This window comes from Rhineura floridana, chromosome 12, assembly GCF_030035675.1.
Source record: "Rhineura floridana isolate rRhiFlo1 chromosome 12, rRhiFlo1.hap2, whole genome shotgun sequence".
Taxonomy (NCBI): domain Eukaryota; kingdom Metazoa; phylum Chordata; class Lepidosauria; order Squamata; family Rhineuridae; genus Rhineura; species Rhineura floridana.
The window spans coordinates 20,598,303-20,623,909 of record NC_084491.1 but is presented as its reverse complement, the minus strand read 5'-3'; the positions used below and the strand labels follow the sequence as shown (position 1 = coordinate 20,623,909).

The window sequence follows — 25,607 nt, the reverse complement described above, 5'->3', positions numbered from 1 at the left end:
TTGTTTGGCATAACAAGGGATTAAGAGAAAAAGAGTAAAGAATTACATAAAGCATAACAGGAAAGAGAAGGTATTATAAACTTTGATGAGCAATAAGAAGAGATCAGCAGGAACCGAGTTGGTTATTGACACAGTAAAGTTATATTGAATCTATATGGCTGCAAGGCAGAGTGAGGGATGCAGAAAGGTTTGGATTATATCCAGCTAAGACCACATTCACACCATACATTTATTCCACCATTATTCCACTTGAAGCAATCAAGACTTCCCCCAAAGAATCCTGTGAAGCGTAGTTTGTGAAGGGTGCTGAGCACTGTAAGGAGACCCCTATCCCCTTCACAGACTCGCAACTCCCTGAGTTCTCTGATAAGAGGAATTCATTATTAAACCACTCTTGGAATTGTAGCTCTATGAGGGGGTCTTCTAACAAATCTCAGCACCCTTCACAAACTACACTTCCCAGGATTCTTTGGGGGAAGCCATGACTGTTACAGTGGAATAAATGTATAGTGTGAACCTAGTTTATTTATTTATTTCATTTGTATCCCGCCCTACCTCCCAGCAGGAGCCCATTGTCTCCAACTATGTTATACTCAGAGTATAATAAATATATACTCAAAATAAATATAACACCTAAGCTAGTCATGCCCATTAATTTCAATGGGTCTTTTCTGAGTAGAACTAAGCACATAAGAAAAGCCTGCTGGATCTAGTCCAACATCATGTTTTCACAGTGGCCAGTCAGATGGCTCTTTATTTGTTGTTACATGTATATCCCACGTTTCCTCCAAGAAGCTCCAGGTGGAGTATATGGTTCTCCTTCCTCTCAATTTAATCCTCACAACAACTCTGTGCAGTAGTTTAGGCTGAGAGACTGTGACTCACCAAAGGTCATCCACCAAGCTTCATGGCTGAGTTAGTATTTGAACCCTGGTGTACAGGGCCCTATTCCAAATCTCTAGCCACTACACCGTGTTGGCTCTCTATGGCAAGCAAGGACCTGAGGACAAAACCACTCTCCCTTCCTGTGGTTTCCAGCAACTGGTATTCAGATGCATACTGCCTCCAACAGTGGAGGCCGAACATAGCCATCAGGGTTAGCATCCATTAATAGCCATATCCTCCATTAATTTTTCTATCCGCTTTTAAAGCCATCCAAGTTGGTGGCCATCACTGCCTCTTGTGGGGAGTGAATCCCATAGCTCTGAGGCTAGCATTGGATGCAACCCTTTATGCACGGCAGGCATGAGGAGCCTTACTCAGCCCTAGTTGCATTCCCTTCTGGGCAATCTTCTGAAGACCACAATGTAAATGCTACCTTTGTATAGCAAGCTAGTTTTACAAATACTTTCTGTTCTCCATCCAGGCAAGTGGCAAGAGTTCAAGGGCACATTCTGACCATGCAAAAACACTTAAGGGGGGGTGCAAAGTTGGTAAGGTCAATGAGGGGTGTGGCCTGGGGAGAGTTCCAGGGCCACACAGAGAGGCTTGGAGGGCCACCTTCAGCCCCAAGACCTGAGCTCCTTCACTTCTGATGTATGATATAAAGGGGGAAATAGCAAACCAGCATTAATACCATGCCTTAAATGAAAATGAGATGTGGTTAATGTTAATTTTATTAACAGAACAGTATATGGGGCACACACTCTGTCTTAAGAGAATATATGATATTGGCATTATATGGCAATGTGAAGATTGCAAAGGTTGGGTGTTAAAAATTTATGTGATTTTTGGATAGTGTTTTTTTATGAAATAAAACATTTCTTTTTTTAAAAAAAAAATCCTTTTTTGCTATGCAAATAACTCTGTTTCATTCCTCCACTGTTGTATGTGTTAAATGTTATATTTTGTGCCTGGTTTATCTACCTTTATTTTTTAAAGTGGTTCTGATTGAATGACAGCAAGAAATCTGCACAACAACAATTCACTCCACGGTCAACCACCATTTACTTCTGCAGAATACTCATTCTCATTTTGAAGAAATTATTAATTGGACCTGAGAAATTTCACTCATTAAAACTTGATCTCAGGGGTTTTATTACATTCCATGAAAATGGATGAAACCTTGTATGTCTTTTCATCGTTTTAAAATATGTTCTGATCATATGCAGATGGTGGTGGTGGAATCTATTACAGAAATGTACCACAGAGAGACCATCATCTTCTCTGTGTCTTGCCATAATCAATCAAGGGGGCCCTTCCAGTCTTTTTTTTTTTTTTTTGGTGGGAGGTATTCTGCAACATGCAACTGATGCAATAATAGTGCATTAGGTCCCATCTGCACTATGCATTTAAAGCAGTATTATACTACTTTATACAATCATTGCTTCCCAGAGTTCCCCAGGAAGATGAATTGATTGTTAAATCACTCTGAAATTGTAGCTCTTTGCAGGGAATACAACTCTCAGTACATTTCACAAACTACAGTTTTCAGGATGCTTTGGAAATGCATGACTGTTTAAAGTGATATATTAGTGCATTAAATACATAATACAGATAGGGCCATAGTCATGGATTTAGGCTGTAAGCACACTAGTAGCCTACAGCAAAATATTTCCATTGGCCACACCTGGAGGGGGAACAGGTTGATCTGCCAATCAGCTGCAAAATCTCTTTGAAGCATTTTTTTAAAGTACTTTTTAAAAGTACAGTAAAAAGGGACAGGGTTTGACTGGCATCGTGTGCTCCCATTTTCAGAAAAGAGAGGTGGAGATGCACTGGAACTGGCAGAACATTGAGTGTGTTTCTACCCTTATACTGGACTGTCTGCACATGATTCCACTTTACTAGTTGTTCTGCAATGCTTCCCCAATGCCCCCATATTACTGCTGTCCAGAAGGCCACTCTTGTGCTATAGCACAACAAAAGTAGGAGAAATAACTAAATAACCCATAATATTTGTGGTATAAAAAGTTACAAGATTTCAGCAGGAAGTTAGGGGACATGCACTAATTGGAAACGAAGCAGTATGTCTGCCCCCAAAACGTTTGCAGGCGTGAAAGCAAAATCTCAAGACCAACATTTTGAACTCTCCATCCATATTTCTTTCAGCTACTACTGGAGATTTTCCAAAGACAGAACATATTTTGGTATCAGGACGCCATGTGGTAATTCTGTACTATAGACTTAATAGTCCCCTCTTTAGGTGGCAATGCACTTTTATTTTTGCTTATTTCAAAATGTAATAAGTCAATCCTGCTGCATCTGTCTCCGCAGAAAGCAGTATGACCACCAGTGTGGCATGGTGGTTAGAGTGTTGGAAGAGGACTTGGGAGACCAGGGTTCAAATCCCCAAATCTCACTGGCTGACCTTGGGCTAGTCACAGTCTCTCAGCTTAACATACCTTACAGGGTTATTGTGAGGTTAAAAATGTGTGTGAGGGGGAAGAACCATGAAAGACAACTTGAGCTCCTTGAAAAAAAGGTGGGATATAAATGTGATAATGACTAAATAAATAAAACATGGCCTGACTCCATACAAAACAGGTATCTATATCCCTAAAATTGCTACATTCAACAAACCTGCAGAGATGAAGGTGGAAAGGACCTGAAAATTCAAACACTGAAACAAAGTCTTGTTTGTCAGGTTGGTGAGGGATGGGAGTCATTTTGTGTTGTGTGTCCAAATGGACACCCAGTGCTAGCTTTTGGACAACCAGTGGACACAAATGGACATATAAAATTTAATCAACAAACCAAGAACACAAACTCAGATTGGAAGCCACTGAAAACACTGACTAGAGGTAAGACATTTTTACTGAAATTGACTAGAAACACTAGAACATTACACAATAATTCTTAGGGTTATTACAAACTATCAGTCTTTCAGAAAAAACTTCTCAATAAAATCTCTCTGTACACTGTGATGTCTGCTACAGCTGGCCATGAATCATAAGCAGCAGTTTTTAATTTTAATTTGCTTTTTTAATTTACTGGTGGGTGGGCAGGCTAGTTCCTTATATCAATGCATTTGCAAGGCTGTATTCACTCCCCCCCTTTTTAAGTTTGAACCACTTTTGCCTCAATCCAAATATCAGGGCTTGTGCATAGTAGAAAGGCTTCCACACACAAGTTGTGTGTGTGTTTTGTGCCTTCAAGTTGATTACGACTTATGGCAACCCTATAAATCAGAGACCTCCAGTTGCATCTGTTATACACCACCCTGTTCAGATCTTGTAAGTTCAGGCCTGTGGCTTCCTTTATGGAATTAATCCATCTCTTGTTTGGTCTTCCTCTTTTTCTACTTCCTTATGTTTTTCCCAGCATTATTGTCTTTTCTAGTGAATCAGGTCTTCTCATTATGTGTCCAAAGTATAACTTCAGTTTCATCGTTTTAGCTATGAGTGATAGTTCTGGTTTAATTTGTTCTAACACCCAAGTATTTGTCCTTTTCACAGTCCATGGTGTGCGCAAAGCTCTCCTCCAACACCACATTTCAAATGTGTTGATTTTTCTCTTATCCGCTTTTTTCACTATCCAACTTTCACATTCATACATAGAGATCGAGAATACCATGGTCTGAATGATCCTGACTTTGGTGTTCAGTGATACATCTTTGCATTTGAAGACCTTTTCTAGTTCTCTCATAGTTACCCTCCCCAGTCCTAACCTTCTTCTGATTTCTTGACTATTGTCTCCATTTTGGTTAATGACTGTGCCAAGATATTGATAATCCTTGACAAGTTCAATGTTCTCATTATCAATTTTGAAGTTACATAAATCTTCTGTTGTCATTACTTTAGTCTTCTTGATGTTCAGCCGTAGTCTTGCTTTTGTGTTTTCCTCTTTAACTTTCACCAGCATTCGTTTCAGATCATTACTGGTTTCTGCTAGAAGTATGGTATCATCTGCATATCTTAAATTATTGATATTTCTCCCACCAATTTTCACATCTCCTTCATCTTGGTCCAATCCCACTTTCCGTATGATATGTTCTGCGTACAGATTAAATAAATAGTGATAAATTACACCCTTGTCTCACACCCTTTCCAATTGGGAACCTGTCGGTTTCTCCATATTCTGTCCTTACAGTAGCCTCTTGTGCAGAGTATAGGTTGCACATCAGGACCATCAGATGCTGTGGCACCCCCATTTCTTTTAAAGCATTCCATAGTTTTTCATGATCTACACAGTCAAAGGCTTTGCTGTAATCTATAAAGCACAGGGTGATTTTCTTCTGAAATCCCTTGGTCGTGCCATTATCCAAAGTATGGCTGCGATACGATCTCTGTTACCTCTTCCCTTTGTAAGTGGACCCGATGGTCACAAGGCAGCAGCCTGGGTTCCAAGGGGTTCCGCTTTCCTCCACCTCCGAGGACTACATTTCCCATCGTGCTTTGCGCGGCCGAAAACAAAGGGGGCGGCCTGAGCTCAGCCTTCCAGGCGGCCGCTATTTGCACCGCCGGAGACGAAGCGGAGCCAGCAGTGACGGCGGGTTACGCGGCTCCCAGCGGAGTATTTCTTCTCAGAACCTCGCGCCAGTTGCGGCCGTCGCCATGTCCATCGCCAGCCTCTGCCGCCCTCACCACCCCGCTCAGGGGCCGACGCTGGGCAGGGATATCCCCGGCCCTGCCAAGCGGGTTATCCTGCCCGAGGGAGTCCCGCTGCCTATCGGCGACTACAGCACCACGCCCGGCGGCACCGTCTTCGGGACCACGCCGGGCGGTGAGTGGCCAAGGAAGGGAAGGAGCGGGGTGTGTGTGAGAGGGGGGGGGCAAATAATGCTGCAGTGCCTCTGAGCATGTCCAGAGTGCCGCTGAGCAACGTCCATCAGCCCCCTTACGTGCGTGCGCTCTGAGGCTAACAGGGAGGTGGGGGTCAACATGGTGACATCTCCCACACCCCCGGTTCCATGGTGAAATAATACTAGAGTGCCTCTGAGCGCTTGCAGAGTGGCATCCTTAGTTTGTGTCTGGGCTTTGAAGCAAACCGGTGTTGATTTGAGGTGTTGGGTACTCCTCTCTCTTCCATGCTGAAGTAATGTTAGCGCACCCCTGAGCATATGCGGAGTGGCAGTCCTGGGTTGTGTGTGGGCTCTTGAGGTGAACAGGGGGCTTTGAATTCAGGTAACTCTCAATACGGTGATTCTTCCTTTGCTTTGATAGTGAAGTAATGCTATAGCGCCTCTGAGCATGTGCAGAGTGGTCTCTCTCACATACCATTGAGTGCAGCTTGCACCTTGCCTAGTTTGCATGGGAGGGTAGATGGCACGGATTTTAGGTCGGAATAGTCAGGCTTGAGCCTTCAAGAGGAGTGGGTCAGTGCCAGAGCATAGGAGAGGGCTGGAGTACAGGGTGGATATCAAGGTTAATTTGAGCCAAACCTGATTTTTTTTTCTCTTTTTTAAAATAACACAGAAGTAATATTTCAGTGCCTCTTAAGCATGTTTAAAAACGAGAGAGAGAAAAGGACAGGGTAAGCTTTCCTGGACCAGAGCCCACTTATATGCATTAAGTGTTATCCTCCGTTGACAGATGCACCAGCTGGTACAGAGGGGGGAAATGTAAACAGTGGGCCCAAAGTGCTATGAAATGCAAGAGGTGAAACCGTCTCTGTCTCTGCTGCCTTCACCACACCACTGAGGGCCAAACTATTTCTTAAATGGGGAGAAGTTGTCAGATATACTGCTGTCCTTTTTATTAAGGTTACCCATCCACAGCCTTTCTCTAATGGAAATCACCCCTCCCCTGAAACTGCTATGAACTGTCAATGGACAAACAGAAACTCAGTCCTAAGTATGCTTATAGGGCATAAGTATCCTGGGAAAGGGAATAGTAGTTCTGGTCAGGCTTGAGCCCTGACACTGCTTGTTTGAACTCATAAACAGTTAGATGCACCTTTGCTGTCCTGAGGAGGGGATAGTGGGTGTCTGAGTTAATTTGGGGTAGCAGAACTCATTTCTAACAGGACAGGTGAAGCCTAGAGCATCAGAAGCAATATTCATTGTGCAGTGAGACAACTTTTTTATCTTTTATGCTGTAAAACAAGCCATAGCTTTGAAAGCCTTCTGGCCTTGGCTTCCGCACAGAAAGCTCTGCACAAATAACTGAAACCCAAACAACGGACTGCAAACTGTGCAGACTAAGCCTGCTGGGTGCCCCCATAGAGGCATTATGTTTAGGGGCAGAGAACAGGTACCCTGAGGGCAGGGGATCGCTGGAGAAGATGGGAGGGGGACATAGCTGTGCTTTGGAAATTTGGGGGCTGGGAATTGTGCGTGTTGGACTCGGACCTGAGAGCAGATATCAAGGGTAGGAGGGGGGCTGTAGAAAGCTGGATGTTGCAGTGTCTCTGGGGTGCTGAGAAGAGAGGGGTGGTTGGAGTATGTGTGCATATGAATGAGAGAGAGAGAGAGCACAATTCGGGACTCATTTGGACTGGGCAATATCCTGGCATTGTATTGTGTGTCCAGGTTGTCCCCAAGTTGGACTCTGAACCTAAATATCTACAATTGGGACTAAGATCAACTAGGGTTACTTGGTTGTAAGTATATCTAACGTTGCAGACTTGTTGCTGCAGGGTTGCGTCTAAGATTTTTTTCCTTCTGTACAAGCAACCAGCACATTGGCCCCCACAAACTAGTCAAGTAATTTGCCCCATAATATACTATTACCAGGCTTTTTTGCGACAGTACTCACCAGTACAGAATACCTGCTCCTTTTTTTTTGCTGCCCACACCAGCCATTTTGTGCTGGCCCCCCAGTACTTTTATCAATATATGAGTACTGACATCTTGGTTTTTTACCAAGAAAGTACTGAGTAGTAGTATAAATTTATGAAGATGTGAAAGGAGCCAGTATTTATCTTCATTTTCTGTTTCTTTTTATCTTTTCTCATGTTTTTCTGTTTTCGAAACTCCCTAGCTTCTTATTAAATCCCATATGCTCACCTGCACAAAAACTTTTCACACTGCACAGATATTTTTGACACTGCACAAAACATGTCTAGCTGCATATTAGAATAAATGTTGCGTTGCTGGCCGGTTAGTACACTTTGCCACCCGATTGTAAGAACAGACCAGTGTGTTTCTTAAAGGTGTGGAATTCAAACTTTTTGGGGCGGCTGCTGTGTCGGAGAGTAGTGCTTGGGGGACAGGAGATGGCTGCCTACAAGCAATTGGTCTGTGCCTCCAGGAGGCACCACAAGGCCAGGCATCTTGTGTTCGAGCATTCCCAAGCATATTCTAAGACGTCATCCCCATCATTGGGAATACTAGAGTACCCACAATCATAGTGATACCCTTAACTTGGAACATTTGGGGGGAGATGCTTGAGCACAAGGTACATAATCTGGCTTTGTGGTACATGTGAGAGGCAGAGAGGGGTTGCTCATACCCTGGAACTAGATTGTGCATTGAAGGTAGGAGCTGCGTCTCGAACAAGGAGGATGGAACAGGCGGGGGAACACCTTTTTTGTGTGAACCGGCATTATGATTCAACTAAAGATTGTTCTGTCGGACACTAGTAAGTCTCTTAAAAGGAAAATGACTTGCGGTGCAGGACGCAGAATAATGGGCTCAAGTTACAGGCAGCCAGATTTCGGCTGAACATCAGGAAGAACTTCCTCACTGTTAGAGCAGTACGACAGTGGAACCAATTACCCAGGGAGGTGGTGGGCTCCCCAACACTGGAGGCATTAAACAAGCAGCTGGACAGCCACCTGTTGGGTATGATTTAAGTTGGATTCCTGCATTGACCAGTGGGTTGGACTTGATGGCCTTATGGGTCCCTTCCGACTACTATTCTGTGGTTCTATGGGGTATTCTGAAATTGGGTGAGTGACTGAGCAGGGCATGATTTGTGGAATTCGTGCACATGGAGCCCTCACATCGGGGACAGTGAATATTAAATGGTGAGTATATTGGGATTAAAACGCAGCAATTCTAAAGGCTCAAGAGAATGTATTTGTCTAGGCTGCAATCCTTATCCCACTTACCTGGGAGTAAGCCCTATGAAATTCGCTGGAACTTACCGCAGAGTAGACATTGTTAGGCTTGCAGCCTTAGCCACCTAACAGAGGGAACCTCTAGGCAACTTAAAATCAAGCCTAAAAACGTACCAAATTGCTAAAAACAACACATTACGTTTGCCTGCAGAAGAGACAGTGTTAATCCTATGAGTAATCATGTGCATAACTTGTTCCAGAGTTTCTCTGTGTACAGTAGTTTAATCAAAGGCTGCCAAAACTTCCCCAACATGATAAGGATACAAGATAACAAACAGCTTTCAGTCTATTGCTCCTCCCAATCTATAACCATTACCGAGCAGAATGACCATGGCATTCATGTTTTATACATTCTTGAAAGTTTAAATTATAAGAGATTCTCCCAGTGTGGAGAACATTCTGTTATAAGTTCTGATGTAGTAATTCTAATGACTCGATTCTGAATTAGTTATGTAACTGTTCACTATCTTTACTGCTGTGTCAGTCTGTGAGAACACAGCATGCAAAGGAGTGTAAGCAATTCCTTTTATTAGACTAATATCCATCTGTCTGCAAAATTCTGTGTTTCAACCGGGCTGAAGTGTTGCCCGGCATTGATTGTAAGATCAATATGCTCTTGTCAACTGATATGGGCCAACTGAAAGTGACCGTTACTTTTTACAGCTTGTTTTCACCAAGTGAAAATGTGCGGCAGGCATGGAAAGGCAAAATCTAATGCTTTCAGCATGGTCTTTTGTGTCTGGAAGTCTTACAGGTGAGGCAAATAGTTGAGGTAGAAGTGTGTAACCTAGCTGGGCTAGCCTGCATGTGTAAGCCTGACAGCTGGCGAAGCTTCCTGGTAGCCCAGAGGTGGGGAACCTGTGGCCATCCAGATGTTGTTAGGCTCCAGCTGCCATTAGCCTCAACCAATAGGCAAGGATAATGGGAGTTTTAGGCTAGCATCTGGAAAGCCATTGGTCCTCCTCCCCACTTTTTAGCCCTGAAGAGCAAAATTTGGCAGGTAGCAGTGCCTGAGAAAAGATGGCGTGGTGCAGCTGGTGATTTTGCTTCGCAGCACACTCCCTTATCTTTTGCCACGTCCATTTTCCCTGCACCTGATATGCACACAGGTCAAGGATCGAAGCGAGATGTGCACATGTGCTGTGGGCCTTGCAGGGATCAGCATGCTGAATTCAAACTCCAGAGACCTGGAGTGGGGGAGAGGCATGCCTGGCTTTGTTTGTTTTTGTGTGGGAAGCATGATCTGTTGGCAGCCACCCAGACTGATTCACAACATTAAATGCTTTGAGGTACGTAGCAACACACTAATAGGATAGAGTGGGTAAGTTATCTTGAGAACCAGTTTGTGTGTTACGGGTAGACCCCAAGGCTTGCAAATAACAGAAGTGGCTTACTCATTTGAGCGGTGTAAATATCCCAGAAACTTGTGTGGTTCTTCACGAAAGCTACAGACTATATGAATAAGCTTCTTGGGGGTTAACACTGCTTACACAGGAGACCTCTTTGATGAGTAGTTATTTGTGCATTGGTTGGGGCAGATTTCAGGAAGTATGAAATAGATTTTTGTTGGCAGAGTTTTTGTTTGTAGTATAGATGTAGCTTGAAAAGTTGCTTTACTTTGATCTGGTCTTGGACTAGGCCAGGTATGAGGTCACTATGGCCCTCCAGATATTGTTTGATTCCAATCAGCCCCAGCCAGCATGACCAATGGTCAGAAATGGAGGAAGCTGGAGTCCAGCAGCATCTGGAGGGCCACAGGGTTCTCCACTCTGTCCTCAATCCTAAACATTTTCACTGCTTGTGTACCTCATTTGAAAGCTACTTAATGTCATAACATGAATTAAGCATGGCTTATGATGCTTTGGTAAATATTTTTGTGTGTGTGGCTCCAGAGTAAAAGCTTGTGGACTAGAGCCCACTTTGTCATACGCATGAAGTGTTATCCTTTAGTTGCAAGCCATGTGTTCCTGTATAAATGTATATGTATATATCCACAGGTATAGAGAAAAAAATTGTAAGCCGTGAAGTCAAAAAGCCATGAAATACAAGTACAGTCTGTGACGTTTCTATGCAAAATTCAGATATGTGCAAATTTAGCACAGGATGATACTTCATGCATCTGATGACATGGGCTGTATTACACAGAATTATATGCCATAATGAACTTATGCATCTGTTAGTCTTTAGATGCTATAAAACTCATGGCTGCCCCTCTGGAATTGGTCAGCAGGAATTAGACATGAAATGGACTGCCTTCAAGTCGATCCCGACTTGTGGCTACCCTATGAATAGGGTTTTCATGGTAAGCAGTATTCAGAGGGGGTTTACCATTTCCTCCCTCTGAGGCTACTCCTCCCCAGCTGGCTAGGGCCTGCTCGGCTTGCCACAGCTGCACAAGCCAGCCCCTTCCTTGTCTGCAACTGCCAGCTGGGGGACAACTGGGTTCCTTGGGATTATGCAGCTTGCCCACGGCTGCACAGGTGGCAGGGCATGTAACTCTGAGCCACTCACTGTGGGGGTGATATTTAGCCGACCCTTGACATCCAGGAGACATGAGCGGGGATTTGAACTCGCAGATTCTGGACTCCCAGCCAGGCTCTCCTCCCCACTGTGCTATACCAGCTATCTTAAAAGTTATTGTCTACTGCTTATTTGTAGAAAACTGAAGGGAGACCCTTGGATTCTCTGCTCAGAGTTGGACGTTATACAATATTTTACTGCACTGCTCTGAGTAGATAAAATTTTCCTTTGTTCAAAGTGTTTTGCTGTTCAGCTGAAAATCCTCCCAGAATGGCTTGCAGATAATAAAAAAGACAATTCTGCCCTCATGTTTATAATCAAAAAAGCACAACACAAAAGGAAAAAGGAATGGGGCAGGAGGAGGAAAAATAAATGCAGGCACCATTTTCCAGTGTTACAGATTTCTTAGAATAACCAGCTGGGATAGGGACAGTTCAGGTGCCTGATGGAACAGCTGCTGCTAGGTTAGAGTTGAGGGAGAGCCAGAGGCAACTGCTGTCTCAGAGGAACTGATGGAATAGCTCTTCTTCCCTCTGTTCTGCAGCCTGATGGAATCTATGTTGCTACCGAGTTGTTTTTGTATACTTTTTATTGTTGCAAATAAGATGCAGGTAGTTGTGCTTATGTCTGCTCTGCCGAGGTCATGAGGCATGCCCTTGCTTTAATCAGCATTACAAGGACATTTATTTCTTGAGGCTAAATGTACACTTGCTTGAGTTTGATTTAAGTATTTGACTTGAACTTGGATAGCCTTGGGGGAGGAGGTTTCAGACCCTTGGCCTCTACATTGTGGTGTGCCACAGGGTTCTATCCTCTCTCCCATGCTATTTAACATCTATACGAAGCCGCTGGGGTCAATCATCAGGAGGTTTGGATTGCAGTGTCACCAATATGCGGATGACACTGAGCTCTATCTCTTATTTAAATCTTCACCAGAGTTGGCTGTGGAGACCTTGTCCAAGTGCTTGGAGTCCGTGAGTGGATGGATGAGAAGGAATAGGCTGAAACTGAACCCTGACAAGACCGAGGTACTACTCGTGGGGGACAAGAGAAGGTTGGGATCTGTTGACCTGAAGTTCAATGGGGTGAGTCTACCCCTGAAGGACCAGGTCCGCAGCCTTGGAGTTGTACTTGATTCCAAGCTGTCCATGGAGGCTCAGATTTCGGCAGTGAGCCGGGCAGCTTGTTATCAACTACACCTTATACGTAGGCTGCAACCCTACCTTCCTGATCATCAGCTCCCACTGGTAGTACATGCCCTGGTCACCTCTCGTTTAGATTACTGTAATGCGCTCTACGTGGGGCTACCCTTGAAGACGGTCCGGAAACTACAACTTGTTCAAAATGCAGTGGCTCGACTACTTACAAACAGTCGTCGTCGGGACCACATCACGCCAGTGTTGTTCGATCTACACTGGCTTCCAGTTGTTTTCCGGGCCCAATTCAAGGTGTTGGTATTAACCTTTAAATCCCTATACGGTCTCAGCCCAGTTTATCTAAAGGAGCGCCTACAACGCCACCAATTATGCCGCCCAACAAGATCGGCCACACAAGGCCTTCTCTCAGTCCCGCCAACCAAATCAGCTAAGTTGGTGGGAACTAGAGAGAGGGCCTTTTCAGTGGCGGCCCCCACCCTCTGGAACTCCCTCCCACAAGATCTTCGGCACGTCTCTTCCCTGAATATGTACCGCAAGGCCATAAAAACCTGGCTTTTTCAACAGGCTTTTGGGACTTCTGAGGAGGCTTAATGTTCTTATGTTTGAAATGCCTCCTACTCTGTATTCTCCTGTTATTATAATTTATAATTTATATTGTTATAGTGTATTTTAGTGTATTGTATTTCTCTGTATTTACTATATGTACGTCGCCTAGAGTGGCCATTGGCCAGATAGGCGACACACAAATTAATTTTTATTATTATTATTATTTATTATTAACAAGTCTTCAGCCTTTCTCCACAAATCCTGCATTTTCTTGCAGTATAATTCTGTGCATATTTACTCAGCACACTAAGTTCAGTGTCACTTACTCTCTAGCAATTGTGCCGAGAGTTGCATCAGTAGCTGCTCAGCTGTATTTCAGCAGAAGACGATGCTATCTTCTCCCAGTGAGAAGCTGAGCTGCTTCCTGCATTATAGATTCCATCACGGAAAGCACTTCATTATAGAAAATGGCAGGAAGTTTGTGTCTGGATTATAAAATGCATTGCCCTTTATTTGCCTGAGTTTCTGTCTGCATGCATGCATGTTGGGAAGCTGCCACAGAAGCCCATATGTAGGGTTTCCATGAGTTACGATATATGTACCAGTGTCCTTTGATTTTGTACATGGAAGGGCCTTTGTGTATCGAGAAACTCTAACAATGTGTGAAGCAGCTCTCAGTCAGTGGCATGTCTAAACATTCCCCTTGCTGGCCTTGGTTTATATACAGTGGGAGGATGCACTTAAATCTAAAATTGTACTATTTACAGTAAATATGTAAATTGAACAGTCTTGAGTAAATGTCATTTGAAAGAGAGGAGCATTGTCAAAACACTTGTGAGTTGAATGTGCTGTAGAAACAACTTTTTAAAAAGTTTGGATGAAAATATTGATGGAGTGTAGTTCAGGCAGGTTGAACCTGTGTCAAGGTATTCACATTCACTGTGGGTCTTGTGAGCACCTCTTCTGTATGATATCCCATTCTAGTATCAGAAAGCTCAGAACAAACACTGGTTAAATATTCCCTAGAGCTTATAACGATTAACATATTTTCAAAGCCTCTTGGCACACATCACTTGAATGTAGAAAAACCAGGCTCCTATGCTTCCAACATTGATACCAACAGCAAAAATTCAACAGGTGAAGCATTTTTACATGACTATACCTGCATGCCAGGAAAAGCTTCACCTGATGCATTTCTGTTTATTAGGCAGCGTTAAAGATGCAAGAGTTCTGCCTGAAACCCTGGAGAGCCACTGCCAGCCAGTGCAAACAGTACTGAGCTAGGTGGGCCAATGGGCTTGCTCCATATTAAGCAGCTTCCTATGTACCTAGTCGGTGCTTATGTGAATGTTGTGTTAATGCCCTTGAGCACGTTTCTGTGTTCACAGAAAAGCTTTGTTGTAAAGGAGAGGCACTGCGATGATCTACTGTGGCATGGTAGATATTATTGGACTCCAACCCCAATCAGTCCCAGCAAGCATAGCCACTGGTGATGGGAGTCCAGAAAATCTGGAAGGTCACAAGTCCCCCAACCCTGGTTTACAGCATTGCTGGGTAAGAGAAAACTGCAAGTGTAAAGTGGGAAGCGATGGAGTCAGTTTGAGAACTTGGGGTGACTGAGGTTAGTCCATCTGAGGACAGCATCGTTGAATTGCCTGCAAGTTCATAGCCAAGTCCAGAGATGTGACCTTGACCGGCAATTTCCTAAATCGTAACCTGGACAAAGATAGGGGTTTAGTTACATTCTCTTGCCCTGGTGTCAACAACTCTAACCTTTGACTTTCTAACAGAGGCTTAGAGGGGGAGAGGGAGAGGGTGGATGGGTGGGTGGATTGTCATTTTTGGATATAAACAAAAGAGCTGACCTTACTGAAAGTGTTGTTTGTTGACTGCAACAGAGTTCAGGATGGGAAGTGAGGACAAGAGGCTGAGGGAAGTGGCCCCCTTTCTACGTCAGAAAGGGGAGCATGTTTAATGCTGTAAGCAGCATTCATGTAAACTAATGCTGTGGTAAGATCCTGCCAACACAGCTTTGAGATTCCAAGGCTTTTAGTTTCCACAGATATTTCTCTGTGACTCCAGCTCTGCAGATGTGTTGGACATCAACTGGCCTTGGCCCATCAAAAGTACAAAATAAATCTTACTGCTGTTGAGCTACAAGTGAGTGGTTGATGGCCCTATTCATGGCTTGTTTTTTAGGGTCTCAGATTACGGTTGAGAGCCCTGCCGGTGTCACCAATGTTTCTAACTACTGCTTGCACAAAAACTTCAGCACATTGTGGTCTCAGTTCAGTTTTCACTAATCCACTGCGAGTGCATGAGCAGCAGAGTTCAGGATGGAATGCCAAAAAATATGCCCAGTGGTAGGAGCGCATAACTGGCCTTTGTAGGCTGAAGTAGCAGGAAAAGGAGTTGAAGTGGGCAAGGGTTTTCCCTCATGGCCACCATTCAGTGCTAATGGAAATAGAGCCAAAGTGCTTGTTACGTTAGGGGAGCCCATTAGGTCAAATCTAGATCTTGTAGACCAGCCTTTCCCGATTGAGAGCCTTCCAGACATTTTGGACTATAACTCCCAGGGCAGCTTGTGAATTCTCTTCCAAGACATCTGGAGGGCACCAGGTTGTGGTAGACAGTCCTTCTGGAGTGAGTGAAATGGGAGTTAGCTGATTCAGACTTTTGAATATGGCACACAAAAATGTCTATATCACCATGCAATAGTGGCAAATTCAGAAGTGCAGGGTCCCTTCATGATAGTCACAACCACAGCTCCTCTCCCCCTTTTTTGCTGCTGGGTTGCGAATTAGATATCTTGTTAATGGCTTCTCCCACAACAACAGACATCCCTAGGAGCCAATAAACTTGAAAGGGGGAGACCATTAGCTACTGAAAAGAGTCGTCTCAGTGGCTGACTCACCTCCTTTCACTCTAATTGGCTCCAATCAGCAAAAAAGGGCAAGGAAGCATGTTAGAAGACACTTCTCAGTGGCTAACACACTCCCCTTTCATGCTGATTAGCTCATCGGATGCTGGAGACATAGGGACACTTCTCCCAAAAAAGTAAGGGGTCTAAGACCTCCATGAGACCCTGAACCAGTACTCCCTGATGAGGGAACTAATGTAGGTTACATAAATAGGTTTCAGACACTTGAGTTTAGAAAAGTCTTAGTAAATTATATGTGTGAGCTTTATTTGATCAACTAAATCTGTGTAAATGTAAATTTGCATTTGTAGAATGTAAGAGTAGTTCTAAAGAAGGAAAAACGTTTTGTTTTTAGGTGTGCATGTTTTGGAGCAGGGATCTCAGAAGGGACTTTCCCTGTTCTTTACACACAAGAGGAAATCCCTCAAAGTTGCTGTCTGCAGTTTTATAAGAGTGACGGTTGTGAAAAAGGCAAATGCCATGCTGGGGATCATTAGGAAAGAAACTGAAACTGCCAATGTCATCATGCCATCATACAAATTATTGTGCGACCACACTTGGAATTCTATGTTCAGTTTTGGATGCCTCATCTCAAAAAGGATATTGTATAGATAGAAAAGGGCAACCAAAATGGGCAATGGGATGAGCAACTCCCCTGTGAGGAAAGGTTGCAGTATTTGGGGCTTTTTAATTTAGATGCTCTTGGAGGTCACTGATTCATAGGGTCGCCATAAGTCGTAATCGACTTGAAGGCACATAACAACAACAAATTCAGAGAAAAAGTGACTAAGAGGATGCTTGATAGACTTGTATAAAATTCAGCATGATGTGGAGAAGGTCGTTAAGAGAATAATTTAGTTCCTCTTGTAACATAAAAACTTGGGGACATCCAATGAATGCTGGAAGATTCAAGACAGACCAGAAAAAAGTACTTCTTCATACAGTGCATAGTTAAACTATGGAACTCAATGCTACAGGAGGTAGTAACGGCTGCCAACTTGGATGGCTTTAAAAGAGGATTAGATAATTTCATGGAGGATAATGCTACCAGTGGCCACTAGCCACGACGGCAGTGTTCTTCCTCCGCTGTTGGAGGCAGTATGTCTCTGAATACAAATTGCTGGGAATCGCAGATGAGAAGAATGCTGTTGTGTTCAGGTCTTGCTTTTGGCCTTTCCATAGGCGTCTGGTTGGCCACCGTGAGAACAGGATAGTGGAGCAGATCCAGCAGGCTCTTCTTATGTTCTGCTTGAGTAGCGAGAGTGATTCAACAGTGGAGTCCAGTACCAGTCTACGCAGAAGTAAGCACTGTTGAATTCAACAGAGCTTACTCCCAAGTACCAAAAACGACTACCTCCATCAGCTGGTTTCGGGATAAAATTGAGACAAGCATATTAACCCCCCCCACACACACACACACAGGTATGTTGGTGTAAAAGGGTTACTTATTCTTGTAATATACATTCAGGGTTGCATGTTCTTTGCACTTAAAAAAATAATAAGAAACAGCCACCCAACCACCAATGAGGATTCCGTATCAAATGAGGGATCGTAGCTCAGTTGCAGAGCATCTGCTTTACATGCAGAAGGTCCTGGCAAGATCCCTGGCATCTCCAGCCAAAACAATCGGGTAGCAGATAACAGGAGGGACCTCTGCCTGGGACCACTGAGCTGGCTGTCAGTGGGAGTATTTATTATTTCTTACAAGTAATAAACCACCAGCAAAGCAGTTTTTACAGCCTAGGCAAAGATGAGGCTAACCACACCTCCCTTGGAGGGACGGAGTTCCACAGTCACGTCGCTGCTACAGAAAAGGCATAAGCAAGTAAGACCTTGATGTGTGTGGCTATATCCACGCATACTTGCACATCAGTTGGTACTAAGGGAATTTTAAAAGCAGTTGTAATGTGGCAGCAGGAGCTGCTGTTCAAAGGGGGAAAGTCAAAACTCCCACCAGGTATGCCCAGTGGATTCTGGGCATGCCTGGAAAACAACTGGAAACTTAATGGGCTGAGTGGGGATAGGGATGTTGTGGACCCCTTCCAAAACGAAAACAATTGAGTATCACAGGGCACAACCCTCAGGATCCTGCCAGCTCCGTTTGTAAAACAGAACAAGCCCTTGTGCTCTCTGATCAGTATTTACTTTCCCAAACTCGATCTCTAGCCATGAGGCAGTCCTGCAGTGAACCCATTATGAAATGTCCTTGCAGTAACCGGTACACTGACAACGCTTCTAGGAAAACTGGAGTTCTGCAAACGTTCCAACTGTTGGCAGCTGTAACAACCGGCAAGGCTTGTTGTCTCCAGAGCCATGATTAACGGCTGCCTAATGTTGGGCGTAGGTCTGAACTGTTGACTTTGCCAGTTCCATCCTCGTGATCTGTGGAGACTAGCCAGATTTTGAAACACTGCTACTGAGTTGGAAAATTTACTTAGCATGCGTTCCTCCATTCCGAGGGTCTGAAACTCTTTCCCCACCCCACATAGTTTCTCAGTAAGATCCTCGGTTTAGTTTCAAAAGCGCTGCTTCATTCAGCTCAGAGAATTGCAGAAGTGATACTACATAACATAAACATCTATTTCATGTATATTACTCCTTTCCTTCCCCCTCCCATTTCATTCTCTCAACAACCCTGTGAGGTGGGTTAGGCTGAGAGACAGTGACTGGCCAAGGTCACCCAGTGAGCCTCATGGCCGAGTGGGGATTTGAACCCTGGTCTCCTAGCTTCTAGTCCAACACTTTAACCACCGCACCACACTACACTTTGAACATTCTGAGACACACTTCTGGTGCTTTAGAATGTTCAGAGCACATGTGCATTCAGTCAAGCATCTTTGCGACAACCCTGGGAAGCAGGTCATTATTTTTACAGGCAGCAGGATATATTGCTATGTTCAATAGAACATAGTAATATATCCTGTTGTACTCTGGTTCTGCTTGCAGACTTCCCATAGGCAGTTCTTATTGATCATTTTAATGTGGTTTTTCACAATCTTGCAGCATATAAATTTTGTTAAATAAATTACATAGGTGAGCAGTTGGCCACTGAGAACAGGATGGTGGAACGTAGGGAGCTGCCTTATTTAAAGTCAGATCATTGGTCAGCCTAACTCAGTGTAGTCTACACTGACAGGCAGCAACTCTCCAGGGTTTTAGACAGGAGTCTGTCCAAGCCCCACCTGGAAATGTTGGGAGTTGAACCCAGGACCTTCTGAGTACACCACTGAGCTGTGGGCCTTCCTAGATGGGTCTTTGGTGTGATCTAGCAGGGCTCTTTCTATGTTCTTATCCTTATCTCCTTATGGGATCTTCAGAGTGGCCAGTCCTGTCCCACACCCCATTTTTCTGTTTTTCTTCTCTGGCTGATAGACAGCATTCCATAGCTACTGAGCATACTCAGACCTCTTTGGGTTGGAGGGTTGCACCCCCTTGATTTATTTATTTATTTTAATTCAGCAAATGACAGGCTTTTCCCAAACAGGCTGATACTTCCCTCTTGCCTTTTAGCGGCTTCATTTTGGCCATAATTCTGTTGGCCCTCACAGTCTGAGCTCACTATTGGGGGGAGCAATGACAGCTGAGAGGTGTTTGCTTAAAGTCCACTGAGTGGCGTTTTGGCTGAGAGCACAGCTGCGTGTGGCATACAAACGTGTGCAAATAAAACCTGACAATCTATATAGGGATGGAAAAGCTGCTTCTGTGTGGTGGTGCTAAAGAGTGATTTTTGAGTAGAGAAGCAAGTACACACACCCCAATCCGATTTGGTGCTCGATCCAGTGCTTCGGATCTAGGCCCACTCTTTAATTACGGTTTAAAACCCTAGTTAAGCTGTGTGTGTCTCCCCTCCTCACCACCCCCATTTTGACAGCTCTGGATCACTCCAGTTGGACCCCGGGGTGATCCAGGGCAGCCTCAACATGCTCCATCCGAAGCCCTGGTCAATCCAAATCGACCTGATTCAGTCTGGGATTCAGCCGGAGTAGGTGCATAGCCCTAGTATCTGTTTTGCTGCTCATCAGTTGCAAAATATAGATTGGGCACAGGGCTCCTCTTAGTGCTCCCACAAAGAGATCTTTTATACGTGCAGCTACCTCCTTGCATTACCACTTATGCCCTTGTGTGTCACCTGTTCCAATGGTGAGGGTGCCATCTGAGGAGGCTTTTCATGGTAGGAAACAGCTGGAAAGGGTGCAACATCTGAAGAGTGATGAGTGTGACCTCTTTCATTTAGTTCAGCTATAGTTGTCAGGACCTTTGAGACACAGGTATAGCAAATCTAGACCATTCTCTTTGCCTTTCCTATTGCTGGAGTCCTGATCTCCTTGTGAGCCATATTAAGTGAGAGGCACTTCTAAGAAACACCAGTAAATCCTTGCTCAAAGAGTCTTAGAGGTGGTGATGATGGGGAGACATAATAGCTGGTGGGTTGATGCAGAAGGAGAACCAGGAAATTGTATCCAACTAAGTTCTGCTCAGAGTAGACCCACTGAAATGAATGAAACTAACTTCAGTGGTCTTCTCTGAGCTGAGTAGGACTAGCATTGGATGTAGTCCAGAGTTTCCAGAATGCTGAGTTGACTTGTCGCAGTCCACTCCAGCAAAATCCACTTTATCTAGCATCCACATCATAGAAAGAATGCTTCTGAAGTTGTGACAGTAAGAGTTTTAAGAAGAAGCAGGAACACGATTCCTTGCTTCCATGCTGGTTTTGTGCCTTAAGGGATGTGTTGCATTTCTCTTCCTTTCGTTCCTCCTAGCTTGAAGGTGGACATTGTGCTATCATGTACCTGTGAGAGGGTTTGCACAGGCATGTTTGTATAAGGCGGTGCCCATGCAGATTCTTACATTGCTTGCTCTCCATTGTAAAAAACGGATACTGTATGTTCCATGGACCACATACTTAAGACAGACTTATTGGCTAGCTTCAGATGTAACAGGGAAACATGGTTTGCAGTTAAATGCGTGAGTCTCGGAAAACTGCACCAAACCCCTAGTTCAGGGGGTTGGGGCATCTAAGGCTCAGGGGCACATGCAGCCCTCCAAGTCTCTTTCATCTGGCCCTTGGGGCTCTCCTGACTTAACAGACCTGGTCCTGCTTTGCATCTTCCTTGAGTGCTTTTGCTTGGTTGGAATGTGTCCTTCTACTCTGATAATACCTCTTGCTTGCCTGCATGGAGAATAGAGAGGGGTGTGTAGAAAACAGGCTACTCTACAAAGGTAAATTTTACTCTTTTTTTGCTACTTTTGCCTCTGGTCCCACCCTCCACTGGCAAGTGGCCCCTGGAAGGTTGTTTAGAAGGAAATGTGCCCTTTGGCCTGAAAGGAGCTCCCCACCTCTGCTCTAGCTCATACACCCACCCTTGCCCCTCTGCTTCCAGTTTTAAACTAACCACAGTTCCCTGTAGTGTCCAAATGTTGTTAAACCACGTTTTTGGAACAAGCTGGTGTGTGACAGGGAGGCCAGGAAACGCAAGGGTGTAGTACATCCTGTGGCACTTCTGTGATGCAACACACTTTAACATGGCTGCCCCTCTAGAATTTGTTTCCAAACCAAAAAGCCTGATGAGAGCAATGATTTGTGGGTATCGTTCCTTTCTAGGTACGCGCATTATTTATGACCGTAAATTTTTAATGGAGTGTCGGAATTCCCCAGTTGCCAAAACGCCACCTTGCCATCTTCCAGATATTCCAGGCGTTACAAGTCCAGCTGTCCAAATCCTTGGGACCGAGACCAATCTCATCCATGCTGAGGAGGAGAAATCAGGCGTAGGTGAGTGGTTTTCTGTTGCTGTGTCACAAAGTACGTTCACTGTGCAATTCAAAACACAGATTGCAAAGCTTTTGTGCAGCAGTACTCTTCAAGTACATGAAAGGTTGTCACATAGAGGAGGGCCGTGATCTCTTCTGGATCGTCCCAGAGTGCAGGACACGGAATAATGGGCTCAAGTTGCAGGAAGCCAGATTTCGACAGGACACCAGGAAAAACTTCCTAACTGTTAGAGCCATACGACAATGGAACCAATTACCTAGAGAGGTGGTGGGCTCTCCGACACCAGAGGCATTCAAGAGGCAGCTGGACAGCCATCTGTCGGGAATGTTTTGATTTGGATTCCTGCATTGAGCAGGGGGTTGGACTTGATGGCCTTATAGGCCCCTTCCAACTCTACTATTCTATGATTCTATGGTGGTCCTTCAGGAGCTCCGTAAACCTTATGTGTCTGCTCTCTGCTTGTGATTGCAAAAATAGGAGGATTATTATTAAGGTCTGGGAAGATCCAGGTCTGGCGTCAGCATTTGGCATCCTAGGGCAACTATGAAGTCCCTGGTGCTCCAGCAGAGCCTACCATTCCAGCACCTGCTCTGGGCAATCCACATTGAACAACTGCATGTATGAGCATCCTGTTTTAATTTTCCTCCATTCCCTGGAATTAACACTGTCAGGCACTGTTGTTGCAACCACTGCCAAGTCAAGGGGGCCAATCAGTGTGAGAGAGTGTTCTTTGCCCATGGCCCCCTGAAACTTGGAGAGGCCACAGTATGTGGCTCAGGGACTGGGTTAAGTGAGCCTGGAGGGTCCCAAGTTGTGCAGGCCTGGGATCAAGGCATTATAATGTGTTAGGGCAGGGGTTGCCAGCCTGGGATCTTCCAGGTGTTGTTGGGCTGCAACTCCCATTAGCCCAAGCCAGCATGATCAATTGTCAGGGAAGATGGGAGTTGTAGTCCAACAGCATCTGTAAATGAACAAAACAAGGTGAGAACTGGTGAGGCTGTCTGGAAATGCACAGGTTAAGGGCATCTTGCTTGGTTGCTTTTCTGACTGCATTACCATAGCAAAACATTGGTGGAACCAGTAGCCAAATTAAGAACCTTTTGAGAGAACATTTTGTTCTCAGCCAGCAGGCAAGGAACACTGAAAGAGTTTAGCAAGATTGCAGACCTGTTCTACCACTTAACTACACTTATCAAAAATGGCCATGCCACTTATTTGTTCATAAGCTGCCAACCTTTGAGGCTGCAGCTTTCCTTAGCTGTCTCAAAGAAAGTCTTTGTGTTCACAACTAGGTGACTTGACTTTCAAACACTTAAGCAATAAACCAATTAAATCAAGTTAATGAGTATGAAACTTAGCATTCATCAAGAACTTTTCTCTTTCACAGGTGAGGAAGCCCAGTTTGACATGGATATCTAAAAACCTGTCCCCTGATACATACTGTTTTTCCAGTGAAGATGAGAAATCAGTAATGCTTCCAAAACAAGTGAGGCTTGTAGAATAGCCAGCACTTTGCAAAGCTTTCCAAGATGGAAGGTCCATTTTTTTTTTTTTTTACTGGGAGGAAGAGGAGATTTCCTGTTACAAAAGGACTGAAAACGCTTGATAGGTTCCTCTGTCACTGCCAGTGAGGAGCGTTGGCATGGAGAGATGGAATGCTCTGCGCAACTTCTGGGCCTTCAGTTGTGTCTTTGTTCATGAATATCAATGCTGTCAAGCAAGGGACTGAATGCAAGGTCAGAGATAAAATCATGCTGGATCTAGGGGATTAATACAGTGGGGGGTCACTTTAATTCACATCTCCTATGCAAAGTACTCTACTTATATCATCACTCTTCACAAGAGATGAGAAACTGATGCTATGTGTAAATAAGTTGTTTCTATATGTTAAAAAATCATCTTTTTGCCTTAAGCTTTTCTGTAGCACTAGCACCAATCCAGCATGGGTGGCTTGATAACTTCTACAAATAAACTGGGAGAGGAGGCAGCCTGGCTATAGGAGAGGAAAAAAGCTTGTTCAGTCAGTTTTCCTGTAGCTACTTTCCCTGGTACCATACAAATCAATGGTCTGGTAAAATTGACTAGATAATATCAGGAGGCTCTGATCAATTTCACTCTGAAAGGAGCATTTCTTTCAAATAATAATAATAATTCCTGAATGTGTTGGAGAAGGCAAGTGCGCATTCTTCAAAGAAAAGTGGATTTTCAAAACCTAAGGAGACATTCTTGAAAGTGTTGCTGTGGGAAAGCGGGTAGCCTTACACTGTCTTTCTTCTTAATTTTTAAAGGGCTACATAAAAAAATTCGTGTAAATCTGTACACGTCCTTCACTGTTCTTTAAAATAAAGAAATAAAAATTCTTGAAATTGCTCTGAGCTTTGGTGGAAATGGTTTCTCATCATTAGTGATGTCGTGCAAGCTATCCAGTCGGATGGGCACCTTTGCTTAATCATGCACTGTCAAGAACATAAGAGAGCCTTCTCCAGCATTGTACCCTCCAGAAGTTTCAGACTACAACTCCCATTAGGCCAGCATGGTCAAGGATTGGGAACTGCAATAGGTGTAGTCCATCAACATCTGGAAGGTAGCAAGCTGAAATGTAAGGCTTCGGGAGTGGATGGTTAACATAATTTGCTGCTGGGAAAAGCCAGGAGCTATAGATTATCCAGCAACATAAGAAGAGGTGCCCCATCTTCAGATGTCCTGTGGAGAGGAATTTTCTTATGTTGCCTGTTCAGAACCTTTGGAGCACAGTGCCTTGTTTTAGTCCCTGCTCTGCTGTAAAACAAACTTACATTTACATGCGCATCTACTTTTTTATTGTTGCCTTGAAGGTCTGTTGTCAGCCAGAAATGTAAACGTTTTAAATACATTATGCACCCCTAGTGTTGGTCATGCTGCCGAGACCTGGTTCTCAAGTGTGACAGGGACAGGGGGATAAGGATAGAATGAGGTCGGTGTTGTGGTCTCCACCTAATGTGGGGTTGGCCTTATTGATTTCAAGGCAGGTAACAAGAGTGCCTCTGAAGCTAAAGTCAAGATGTTCAACACAGGATGGGGAGTGGGGGTGGTGGCTCACTTCTTCCCTGCAGGCAGGCATGGTGGAGAAATTTAATAAAAACATAAGAAGAGCCCTGCAGGATGAGACCAATGACCCATCTAGTCCAGCATCCTATTCTCACAGTGACCAACCAGATGCCTTTGGAAAGACAGCAAGGAGAAGCTGAGCACCACAGCAGTCTCCCCACTGGCAATTCCCAGCACCTGGCATTCAGAGGCATACTGCTTCCAACTATGGAGGGAGAGCATAACCATCATGGCTGCTATGCATTGACAGCTTTCTCCTCTATGAATTTGTCTCACCCTCTTTTCAAGCCATCCAGGTTGGTGGCCATCACTGCCTCTTGTGGGAGCCAATTGCAGAGTTTAACTATGTCCTGTGGGAAGGAATACTTTTTTTTGTCTGTCTTGAGTCTTCCAAAATTCATCTTCATTGGATGTCCAGGAGTTCAAGCGTTACGAAAAAGAGGGGAAAGATTTTCTCTCATCCCTTTCTAGGAGCAAGTTAGGGCTCAAGGAAGCTCCGGAAAGTTCAGGATGACTTTGGGGTGGAGCGGTGTGTTGCCTGGTGTCTATTCTGGCATATCTGTTGTACGTTTATAAACATTGTGAGCAGCTTTGAGGACCGTAATAGAAAAGTGGAGTATAAATTTACAAAATAACATGTTTGAGGTACTGCACCAACCTG

At 44.3% G+C, this 25,607-nt stretch overlaps 1 protein-coding gene across 1 annotated transcript; it reads left to right on the top strand.

Moving 5' to 3' along the window:
• Positions 1–5,349: 5,349 nt before the first annotated feature.
• EIF4EBP1 (eukaryotic translation initiation factor 4E binding protein 1) lies at positions 5,350–24,234 on the top strand. Its single transcript, XM_061592907.1, has 3 exons — positions 5,350–5,664; positions 21,689–21,859; positions 23,247–24,234. The coding sequence occupies exons 1-3, from the start codon at positions 5,496–5,498 to the stop codon at positions 23,276–23,278; spliced, it is 372 nt and encodes a 123-aa protein (XP_061448891.1). The 5' UTR covers positions 5,350–5,495; the 3' UTR covers positions 23,279–24,234.
• The last annotated feature ends 1,373 nt before the right edge of the window (positions 24,235–25,607 follow it).

Bases quoted from the DNA above. Each gene is read 5' to 3' on its own strand.
- EIF4EBP1 (XM_061592907.1), top strand. From the start codon at position 5,496: ATGTCCATCGCCAGCCTCTGCCGCCCTCACCACCCCGCTCAGGGGCCG. The intron at 5,665-21,688 runs GTGAGTGGCCAA...GTTCCTTTCTAG, and splicing joins CTTCGGGACCACGCCGGGCG to GTACGCGCATTATTTATGAC. The intron at 21,860-23,246 runs GTGAGTGGTTTT...TCTCTTTCACAG, and splicing joins GGAGGAGAAATCAGGCGTAG to GTGAGGAAGCCCAGTTTGAC.